The following is a 12,230-nucleotide window of genomic DNA, read 5'->3' as shown; positions in this document are numbered from 1 at the left end:
TTTTAAAAACAAAAGGTTAAAGTCATGAAGTTTAAAGTGAGTACTGCCAATTTTTGACATTTTAGTCCCCCATAAATATATATTCCACTGCATGGTCACGCTACAAAATGACTATCATTAGCACTGTCACACACTGCAGCTACAGGAGGCCCATGACTAATGCTTGGCTATCAGCACCATCGGCGCAGGTCAAATTCTCATCATTTCTCAAACTGACCATGGAACCAATTTCCACCTCTCTCCATGTCATAAAATTTGACAATTATCCTGACTTCATTAAAAATGCATAACAGGCTTCACCCGCAATCAAGGTTTAATCAGAGTTATGTCTCACAGGTAAGATGTCAACTGGACCAAGAAATGATCGGAAAAAATGCTGAGATTTATTCCTTCTTTCTCTAATGACGCGAGTCACAATTTCTGATGGAATGATTTTATGTGATTGGAAAAATGTAAAGCAAATATTTGTTAACCTTACGGGTATTGAACCGCAAGCCAGGAAGACATGAGTAAATGTGTAATGGAAAATCAGCATGAATAAAGGTAGTAATCAACATCATGTGCTAAAAAAAAAACAAAACACATTAAGTTGAGAATATACAGATTAATATTTCAAGCAAACACTACATCAACTGAGTTACTTCTGGCGGGCCGGTCTCAATCTATAGACATTGGTACTTAATAATCCATGTTAATCCTGTTGATGACAATTCAATTCTCTTTGTCCCCCAGGAGATACAGCCTCTCCCCTTCTCTCTTGAGGCAAATTGTGATTTGCAATATTGGGCTATATAAATAAAACTGACTTGACTTGACAGAGTTCACTGATTAGTTCCTGCTATTTGTCCCATTGTGTGCTAAACAGCAAAATAACCTGTTGTGTTTGGTTAAGACAAAATTCAGTTAACTATCAACCTTTTATGTCACATGGCCATACTGTGCAAAAAAACAATCTCTTCCAAAATGCAAAAATTATTGAAACCTTGAACATTCCCCAATTACAAGAAGGTAGTTATCGCCGTTTTTCGAGTCTACAGTTAAAAATATTATTGTACTGAATGTAACGTGCAAGTAGTCTTAATTTATGTTTAATTTTTTGTTTTTTTGACTGTGAGAGGAGTCTGGGAAATTATGTTTCAAATCCATTAATGAGCTTTGATTTAACAATGTTGAAGAAGTTGATTTAAGGAAGATCAATTTTGATTCTAACATGGATATAAACAAACTGTCATCATGTTTACAGTAAATATTGATTCCATCACAAAAATGGATCTTGGCTCCATATTTCTAGTTACTATAAGTGAAATCAGCAAGTGTTATGATACATTATTGATAACAGCATTGATAAGGGAAAAGTAAAAATTGTGGATTTGGTTTTCTCAATACTTTTATAAGATGAGTTGAACACCAGCACCACATGGCTTGCTGATTTGAACTGTTAACTGCAGTGGAAAATAACACAATGTTTTTTCATCTCTGTTTGTCCATTTATCCACAAGAAAAAGAAAAAGACCACCAAACAACATAACAGCGGAAAGAAATGTGTTTAAGTGTTTCTGAATAGCTTTTTTATTTAAGCCAGGGTCATAACTTCAGGGCTGAAACTGGTTGGTTGCACACTTAAAAACCAACAAAGGTCTAAATTAGCCACATAATCGTATCGTCCCGACTACTGGGGGATCTAATTGCATTGCAACTTACCCTCTGAGCAGAAGCACTGATACAGGTCAATGCCGTCGACACAAATACCACCGTTCTGGCATGGCTTTGACTCGCACTCATTGAGATTTACTTCACAAAATGACCCTCCAAACCCTGCAGCATATATTAAAAAAAAAACACTGTTATTGGAATCCTTTTGCCGGGTTTCATTCCTCAGCCAATTAGGATCAGCATGACTTTGTTTTCATAAACAAAAGCTGGTTTTCAAAGCTTGTATTGATTCAAAGAGCTTGCTGGGCACATGCAGACTCAGCTCACTGGATCATTTAATCATGTTTAATAAGAGCCAGTCATTGCCCTTCTGATTTATTACATTAAACAAGCCAAATCCAGTGATTTTTAAAATCAAAGTCAATCTATACACAAAGGGAACCACATGAAACAAATAACACGCATCAGCACACACGTGTACAGGCAATCACACCATACACCACAAATGCACACCCACACAGGCCATTAATGAGGAGCCTGTCAGTGTTTAAGGCACATTAATGCTGGGGCTACACAGTCTGTTTGTGGGTTACCCTCACACTAATCTACCAAAGAGCATTTGTTGTATAATTGTGCGCAATGTGAATGTTTCACACAGTCAGCCACCAAGGACTTAACAGAGCACAAGTGTCTGGACTTGCTCTTCACAATTAGGAATGTGAGGAAATGAATGTAAAAAGAACAGTCAGAATAAGCAGTTTTCATCCAAAATAATACTGTAGCTTTACACAAAAACAAGAACAACCACCAAACAAAAACAACTGCTGCATTGCGAAAACCTGCTGTGTTCAGATAATTTTATGGCAAAAAAAAGTCTTGCGCTGCAAAAGTTGTGCTTTGAAATAAATGCTAATGTAACACAAAAATATACTGCTGTCAAATACAGCTTTTTGGTTTTAAAAACAATTATTGCCCTGCAAACTCTGCTCTTCAAGAGGGTTTAAATCACGTAAAATCTCTGAAAATTTTAAACGGCAACCTTCACAACAAGCCAGTATTTTGTTCAACACATGATACATATTTAACTCATAAAATCATACATTTTGAGTATATCTAACAATCTCAGTCCAATGATGTGATTTAGTGTGAGTGCTAAATACTGGGTCAAAAGTTTCCCAGTGTGAATTATATAGTATAGTGAGGGAGGGTACAAGTAACATATTTTGCAACACATTAGGTTGGCAAGCATTAGATAATATGGATGCCAAGACTGCCGACCTGAAACATCTAGAAAAGACAGCATCTCGCAGTTCGCCCTTGAGAAGTGATCTGGGGAGAGCAGCTCGCCGCAGGTTGCTTTCATTTACATAAGAAATCACTCACAATCCTTCACTTTGACATCTGCCAAGCATAAGTGCAACAGAAGTAATGAAGTTACGGTTATTGATTGGGTTACATGAACTTCTATGTAATAGCCATTCATTTGAAAAGAGATAGCGGAGCTGGTGTGGGTTAGTGTCGACTCTATTATGATTGGTTTGGCAGGAAAAATATTTTTTTAATTCAAGTGCTGTAACTGTATCTGGGAATAAGTTGCAAGATTCCAGGTGCTTGTGCACGCACACAGCACTTCCTGCACATTTATCCTTCGCTTGCAATACTCTGAAGCCTGGTTACTCCTGGCAAGCCTCGGTGTATCAAACAGGTCAAGCCTCTTCCACTTACTCCTGTGTTATCCCTGTCACTGCTGTCAGCTACTGCTCTGCTAATACGGTCATCTTCGTACAGGTGAAACAAGAGGGACTTGACTGATACAAAATTGTGTTTTTTGTCAATTTAATCCAAGTAAATCATCATAAGAATATGATTATCAGATGGTTATGAGGGTGTAAAAACACTATGCATGGACTATTTTTGGTCTATAAGGACAGCTAAACATTACCTCAAGGTGCAGTACTTACTGCACAGCAACATACTCCTTTTAGTACAGTGAACTTGACTTTGTGTAAGCAAGTCTGCATCAGAAAATGTTGTCACTCTCCACATGTGCTCATTCTCCAAGCGTTAATGTACCTGCATCACAAATATAACACCCATTAAAGGACTCGCTCACCTCTTTCACAAGTGCAAGAGACATTCTGTCCATCCTTGGTCTCAGCACATATTAATGTGTGTTCACTGCACATTCCAAACGAGCAGAGGTCAATGTCCACAGAGCAATCTTTCCCCTTGAACCCTGCAAAGAAAACTGAGTTAACAATGGAGAAGGAGAATTTGGCCAAACCTTGGCAAATAACTAATAATAAGAACTTAATTCAGAAAACAACAGTAATCCACAATACGCAACCCATATTTATGGGTAAAGACAGACTTACAGGGGTATCGATTCTTCCGCTTGCAATCTACCTGCTATGCAAAATGCTAATTGAGTGAATCATTGACATTGAGACCCACCATACCAAACTGATCTATATCGCATTTATCTGCGCTACCTAATGCACGTCACTGATTGATACCAATGTCAATACCTATTGTTATAAATAAAGCACAGGCGGATGGCCTGACCTATACTCATTACATGTGTCTATAAAGGTAAAATCCTGAAATATTCACTGACATCACAAGGTTAAACATGTGCCCACCAGGAAAAGACCTTTTGCATTTAACTGTTGCACTCACAACTGCTGGGTGATTTACTTTATGGAGTCACAGAATATGTGAGTAACAGCAAAATGATTTAAATTTCATACTCATGCTAACCAAAAACCTCTTTACACCAGAAGCCTCTAAACAGAATGTACCCATAGCTTCGTCACATTAATCTGTGTGCAGTCGGCGTCTGCAAAGTAGGTCTCACTCACTGGCAAAGGAGTGAAATATTTCAAAACATCACTTCCAGATGCAAATCCCTTCTATAAAGACTTGAACATACACACAGGACAGCAGTCGCATTAGATTATGTGGTTCCTGTCTCCACTGTCTTTACATTGTAACCTGTAGCCAGAGCAGCGTACTTCACATCAACACATCTATCTAGATGTTTGATAACCTTCCAACTACCCTTTTCTCATCACATTATGCATTGCCTTGACTAGTTAATGGACAGCTATTGCCTCCAACAGAGTGTTTCAGAAGTGTTTAATAACCAATTGTGCATGCAATTCACTCTGAAGTTAATGTTGCATGAAGGAATGTCACATTTACAGTGTCACCATCTCCAAATGGGACTCCCTATTCTCTATGACAGCTACTAGCAGCTCAGCCCAACTCTGCTGTAAAAAGAAAGGCAAGAAGTGAAAGTCTTTGACTTGATCTAAAAATGTACGGTAGTAACAAGACATACTATGATGTATTGTTGAATACATTAAAGCCAAGTCCTCATGTACTCATGTTGAGTGGTTAATAATGACAGACATGGGTCATAACTATTCCTTGGCACAGAGAACTGCTGTTCATCCGCACATTTAATCATCTTTCATCAGCGACATTCTGGTTGTTTCACTGAGCTGAAAAAGCTGAAAATCATATTCTTGGAAAGAAATCACCAAATTCAGTTATTACTTCTAAGTCAGTGGAATAAATAAAATGAGACTATCGATTATGTATAATTATGAAACCTAGATTGAGCTTGTAAGGTACATTTCTAGCTTTGTTTGTTGGTCTGTGGGTAAGTTAGCAGGGTAAACACTGCCAATAGCATTCAATGAAATTTGGTAGAAAGTCAGGTGATATTCGTTTGCAGTGCTGATGAAAATCTAATGATGTGTGCCCATTTATGAAGCACCACTGCAAAACAACTGGATTACTCGGTTTAAGAAAAATCAGTTCAGGTCATGGCCATTTGCACCTATAAGCAGATTTTCTTCAATTTTAAATGTTTGCTTGGCCATTCCTCAAAAAAAATCATAGTCTTTTTTAAATTTGATACATAAATTATTCCATTGACCAATTGAAAAAGTCACGTGATAATGTTATACCAAACCCTTTTTCTGATATTGGTTCTAAACTTCTTGCAAGTTGCTGAATGTGTTCTACAGATGTAACCAACTTTAGAAGACGTGCACATTGTAAGTGGCATGACAGTAACGTTATAAATTTAAATGCTATAAACTTTGTGGTCATGAGTTTGACTCATCAGTCAGTCATGACAGGATTTAGGCATTCCCCAAAAAACGATGGCTTCTAATAAGCATGAAAGCCAATCACTGCGTGTGTTTTGATGCAGATCCAGATGCAGATTAAATATTTATATTTTCTGTCATTAAAACAACTAATTTGGTGGATTGTGCAACCTTGGCCGATGTATCCCCAAGAACTTTCTTGTATATTTATTGAATTGTTCCAATAATAAATACAATACCAAAAATAAAACAGGACAACACAGATATACGGCACTGTAGTTACAGAAAGAGGTCTAAATGCAGGGATTAGAAAATAGTGATAGTGTTTCTTTGTGCGTGTTTTGTAGGGAGAAGCAAGCAGATCTGACAGACCATTTATCTAATAGAATTTCATAAAAGATAAAGTAATCAAAACACCTGTCTATAAATCTGTCAATGAAATCAAAACAGTAATGGAAGCTTTACTGACACATTGGTGTTCTGTTTTTGCCCAAATCTAATTTGTGCAAAAGGCAGAAAAGTAATAAGAGCAGATTATTTACAGTGATGCATTTACAGCCGCCCTAATGCCATAAAAACACACCATGTAACAGGTGCTGTACATGTTTCAAGGCAGTAAATGTTTTAATGACTTCACCCACATTTGTGTGGATTTATTGTGCAGGTAAACAGAGGCATATTTGGCTGAGGGAAAGGCACAGACAACTGAAACAAGATGCACAATGACAACAACACTGTCGTGATATTGTTTCACTAGATCAAATTCAAGCAGCCTGAGTATGAGGGTAGACTTTCAAAAGAACACCAAAAGTATATCATAACCGTGCAGCACTTCTGCCTTTGTGGAATATATTAAGAAAACAATTTAGGAAAACAAACCCAGTGCCAGAGTGCATTTTGTGTCCTGTCAACACATACGTTTTGTGGATTTTTATTTTTCAAATATTTGTCCGTAAATCCTGTTGTGTGGATTGTGGCTGTTTACTATTGAATGTGACATTGGACTTGTAATGCCAAGTGGTGTGGCTGCGACATTCTGATTTGTGCAATCAAGTAGTGATTAAGTATTTTATTACCGGAGGGCATAGTAAAATCAGCAGCACACTGAGGAATGCAACACCTCCCTCTATTATGGACTAATTATGGATCCTTTCTGGAACATGTGTTATAAAATGTCGAACGTATAGAAATGTGTAAAACACGGTGTCAAAATCACAACGCTAAAAACTAAACCTTAGCCTAATTAGGATTATATGCTTTACATGAATCAGTGCTGAGCAAGATAGAAAAAAGTGTTGTTTTCTTTACAGGTTTAAAATTAAATGTGAAAACAAGTGGTAATTTTTTTTCTAACACTAACCCATAATACAGATTTATTACTTACATTTGCTTTGCATGGAGCCTTTTCAGATGCTTATTTTACCTGGTTTCCAGCCTGCATTCAAACTTTCAAAAGACTAATGTAACTGATAATTCCTGCTATCTTTGGAAGCACATCTTGTAAAAAAAATTGAAAAATGGTCAAAGTAAACAAACAAGTTTGTATGTAAATGAATGAGAAATAAACTTTTTCACGTATTCCCAAGGTACAGTATACAGAAAATTAATAGGATGATATTTTTGTAAACATGCTCAATAATACACAAGTAGTTCGTACTTACCAAGAGGACAATGACAAATGTAGTCATTTATTAGATCCATACAAGAGCCTCCATGTAGACAAGGCTGCGACCAGCAATCATTTACATTCTCAGAGCAGGTCCTTCCTGCAGGATAAAGCGAGAGAAACAAATAAATTCTGTTTAATAAAACAGGGAACAGTTTAAAATATGTTTCTACTAATACATTTTGCTGTCACTGTGGAAATTTAATAATCATAGGAAGTTGTGAAGCTCTAATATGTGAATAATAATTCTTACACTCCACCCCATTCAGTACAAATTTATGTTTGTTTTCTCAGCAATGAGCGGCACCTGGTTTATTGAAGACAGGATTTTATTTCATGAGACAGCTGATTGTCTCTGATTGTACTGGCTCAAAATGTGATTGAATGATGATGTGTTCAGCATGTTGCAGCTTGTACGCGTGCAGAAACGGTGTAACCTCAATTTTAGTATCCTCTTGGCAAGAGTTAGATATGGAATTGATTTAAGATTTTACTGGCAAATTTAAAGCTTCACTAGGTCTGGCCTCTGGCGATATTTCAGACCTCTTAGTTCCCTATGAGCCAGAGAGCTCATAGAGAACTAACAGCTAGACATCCTCAGGCACAGCTCTTTTATCTGCACTGCTCTCTCTACACCAAAGGTAATTATACTTTTGCCATCATGACCCCATACACTGGCAAGTGCTCTGTTAATGATGTACTGTAAGATACTCACATAATGAAGGTGGCTGCTGACTGTACCGCCAGCCTAAATATACTGTACAAGACACGCTTTGTGCTACACACTCTATGATACTGAGCCAGATCATTACGCCAGCCAACATTAATGAATTTAACTGCTTACACATTACTGCATCACTGTTCAATTTAGACATTTTCATCACACATGGCCTAGATTGGTAATTGTAACCTGCACAATGCCAAATGTCTAAGAAATAGACTCAAAACTAATTTGAACTCTTTATTTGCATCTGAATTTGATCTAATTAGTTAATAATAAAGGGACATTTTTACAGCATTGAATCAGCACGTTTTAACATAAACGTGACATTAACCACATTAATTGTAACAGGTAACTTTTTTACCTTTAAATCATCTGGTAAACATGGTACAGGTGTTTGTACAGTGATAAAAAAAATGTTTTTATTCATACTAGTGATTTGTGTCTGAATTTCAATGCAATTATCTATCTGCTTCCATCATATGTAACTGAACCTGCATATTTGTCCTTACCAATGATACACATCAAATTTTAAATATGAAAACTGTAGCTACAGCACATTTCTGCTTCTAAAAACTTAACATTTAAAGACTAAAACCTGCTCTAAAACCTGATATTCCTGTGGCTGGGCATCCTAATGGCTGTAAACAAGCTCACAATTGCATCAGATGGTCTCATACCCTCAAACCCTGGGGGACAGTGGCACTGATAATCACTGATTAGGTCCACACAGGTGGCCCCGCTTGAGCAGGGGAAGCTGTTGCACTCATTTGTTTCCACTTCACAGAGCGACCCTTCAAATCCAAGCATGCAGCGGCAGGTAAAGTTATATCGCTGGTCCAGGCAAACACCATGTTCAGAGCAGCGATGGCCAACACAGTAATCAATGTCCTCTTCACAATAGACGCCTGTGTATCCTCTGGGACAAAGGCAGCTAGCAACAGATTAAAGAGAATTCCTTAATATTGTATAGAGTAAGAGGGATTCTTTCAACCCTGAAGGAAAAGTACAGTAAATGTCACGGCTTTTACAATCATTGACATTCTGGTGACTGAATGGCCCGAAGACAATCAAGATTTGAACACTCACCTGTAACCATCAATCTCATCCACACAAGTGGCTCCATTTTGACACCAATGCTGAACACAGTCATTGACATTTATACGGCAGTCCTGACCAGACCAACCGGGGGTACAAACACAAGTGTAACTTCTGGCATTATTCAACACACAGCGTCCTCCGTTGGCACATGGCTGTTGATAGAAGATAGAGCTTTTAGAAACATATGTCATGGAATAAGAGACACGCTGCCTCATATGCAAAAATGAAATTGCTTCATCTTGTATTGTAATATGTTAGATTGGACTGAGCCCATTCTGTTAAAAAATATAACCATTATTTTACAGTTTAACCCCTAATCATTTCTTGCTCCAGGCCGCCTGGAAATGGGCTTCATTACAGCCACGTGGCACTCATGAATACTGATTCATGCTTTATACTGGGTTCACTCAGTATTCCATGGTGCATCTACATCATGTCTTACAAGACAAGATCAATGGTCATTGAGGGCTAAACCTCCGAAGTGTTCACTGTCACAAAACAGATTTGCCTGCTAGCTGGTACATGTGTATATAAAGTAGAGGGGAAATAAAGGGGCAGAGGAAGAGCTGGCTTGTGCGAAGGTGTATAATGTAGACATCATGGCAATTCTGTAAGGGGGCCAACACAAGCCTTTCTCCACAGTGAGTGATCATCTCCATCTGTCATCTGAAGAAGCGCCTCTGTTCATGTTTGGTTGCTTTTTTTAAACGCAGAGGGTCGATTCATCTACAAGCTGTGCATTCAAAAATACAGATATTGCAAATCTTCAGTGGCACTCATCCACGTCAGGTGGCAGAGGCCTTTTCAGCCCTGTAAATGTGCTCACATTGTGCATGCCAAAACCAAAAAACCCTGACAAACAATCACACAATTCCAGCTTTGTCTTCTTGCACCATGACAAAAAATCTGGAAGATGTGCAGCCACATTCAACATGTAACATAAACATGTGCTTCAATAATTTAAATATGCATCATACAGTATACTGTGAATATAAACCAGGTGTTTTTGTATTCAGGTCAGTGAGATCATAGGTCAGAATATGTTGTTTAGCTATATTTGTGTATTGGTTTGTTTATGTTTCAATTCTCTCATTAGTCAAGAATTTAATACAGCTTTCTTCCTAGGTAAACCAACATACTTTACAGCTTCAGCACCAGCTGATTGCTGTGTTTATGGATTATCGCATTTGCTGTCAGTCTTCCTGTGGGACTTATGCTTATTTTTATCCTTGTGTTTAACAAAGGATTATCCCATGTTTTATGAATAAGATACTGAATTAATATTTGATACTTTCTAACATATAGGACAATTTCAGTATTTTTCAGCCTGGACCCTATTTTACATATTGAGGGGTCTAAATGACTAATACAGGTACATCAAGTGTGGAACTGGTCCAGTACATCACCTCAGCCAGCATGCCACTAAACAGGCTGCAACGAAATTGCGCCCATCACAAGTCTGTCCACCAAAAATGCTTGTTTTTGCCACTGACATACCCAGATTGTTATTCTAAGTGTCTGACAGTATTATGGAAAGGATCCCAGCAGAGAAAGACCTCAGAGTAAAATCCCACAAACCGCCAGTATATCGCTTTGTTCAAAGCTACCAGACTCGATTAACAAAAACAGTAATTTTACCTGGCAGGAGTTGCTGGTCTACTGCTGCCTTGATCAGTTAGTTTATGTAATAGTGTGACTTTGGTGTATTAAAAGGTTAGTTCAGATCCGCAACTCCTGTGTTTTACATTAGAATTACTTCAGGAGAAATAAACAGAAGATTGGGAGCTCTTTAAACCCATATAAAAACTAAAGAGGTAAAGCTAACATGTGGATACAGAACAGCAGATAAGGACAAAAAGTACACTAAGATGTTTTTACCCACTTGAAGGTTTTGAGGGCAGGGTAAACGGCAGGTATATTCAAGGCCATCTGGCAGATCCAAACACTGAGTCCTTGGTGGACATGTGTTGTTGGGCAGAGCACAAGCATCTATGTCAACTTCACAATTCTTTCCCAGGAAACCTGAAAGAAAAGATTTAATACAGTTAACGTAACAGAAGCAATACTTGACTAGCAGAAAGTAGATCTGGAACCCATCTCTAATTTATGCCACTGTACCAGGTCAGCTCCTATATATTTAATAAACAAGGCAAAAATTGGGTCAACTGTGGGTCGACTGGAGGGTTGGTCTATTGGTTGGTCTATTTTAAAGCATGTGCCACAGTACCTTCCTGACTTTGTATTTAACTTGAGCCTCAATTAAAAATTTTACTTAAGTTTTTTTATGCAAACTTTCATATTATGCTCCCCCCCGACTTTTTCAAAAATCTAATCCCTCTTCTTCTTGCTGTTTTGATTTTAATACTCATCTGTAATCATTATCAAATGTGCGGACCACAAAAAAGTGTTGGTTTGTATCACAGCAGACATTCATCACATACATGTCTTGTCCCTAAAGGAAAACCTTTATTAAGTCATTATAATTGGAAAACAATATCTCATTTATTTCCAGACATTTGGCATAACCAATAGTTGTATTTTTGAGTTGGTGAAATAAAACACATTCAGTGGCAGGAAAATAAAGCAGCCATAAGTCGGCAACTTAAAATTCCACCCATGTCTGAAGACTTTGCTTAAGTACTTTGGTCCAGCACTCAGCAGACTATTTTCTTACACTGTAGAACTCACTTCACCATCAGAAGATGCAGCAGATGAGACATATGAGCGGCAGAGGCTTAGGTTTGCTGAGATAACAGATGAGATTTAGTAGCAAGGCTGGAAAGCCTGGGTACGCCCTGTGGAATTCTGTTACCATGGATCTGTGGCCACATCTAGTACCAGTTTACTCAGGGAGTTAGGGATTCATGATCAGGGATTATGGCAGGCAGCTAAGGCAGCTTCAGAGGCAGCTGGAAAGAGCAACCAATGACTCTGCCTGAAAAGGAAATGCTCCAGCTTGCATGCAAAG

At 38.0% G+C, this 12,230-nt stretch overlaps 1 protein-coding gene across 1 annotated transcript in view; it reads right to left on the bottom strand.

Annotated features, from left to right (window-relative positions):
• eys (eyes shut homolog) overlaps positions 1-12,230 on the bottom strand; it is a 175,965-nt gene that overhangs the window by 131,048 nt on the left and 32,687 nt on the right. Inside the window, exons 9-14 of the mRNA XM_038737244.1 lie at positions 11,145-11,284; positions 9,251-9,414; positions 8,842-9,095; positions 7,436-7,540; positions 3,767-3,889; positions 1,702-1,815 (exon numbers count right to left, since the gene is read on the bottom strand). Of these exons, the coding sequence (XP_038593172.1) occupies positions 1,702-1,815; positions 3,767-3,889; positions 7,436-7,540; positions 8,842-9,095; positions 9,251-9,414; positions 11,145-11,284 (900 nt within the window). The remainder of the gene's footprint in view (positions 1-1,701; positions 1,816-3,766; positions 3,890-7,435; positions 7,541-8,841; positions 9,096-9,250; positions 9,415-11,144; positions 11,285-12,230) is intronic.

Source organism: Micropterus salmoides, unplaced genomic scaffold (assembly GCF_014851395.1).
Source record: "Micropterus salmoides isolate LMB-PRFRI ecotype aquatic unplaced genomic scaffold, ASM1485139v1 Ms_hic_scaffold_22, whole genome shotgun sequence".
NCBI classification, from domain to species: Eukaryota; Metazoa; Chordata; class Actinopteri; order Centrarchiformes; family Centrarchidae; genus Micropterus; species Micropterus salmoides.
The sequence above is the reverse complement of the archived record's forward strand: the minus strand, read 5'-3'. Positions and strand labels throughout refer to the sequence as shown.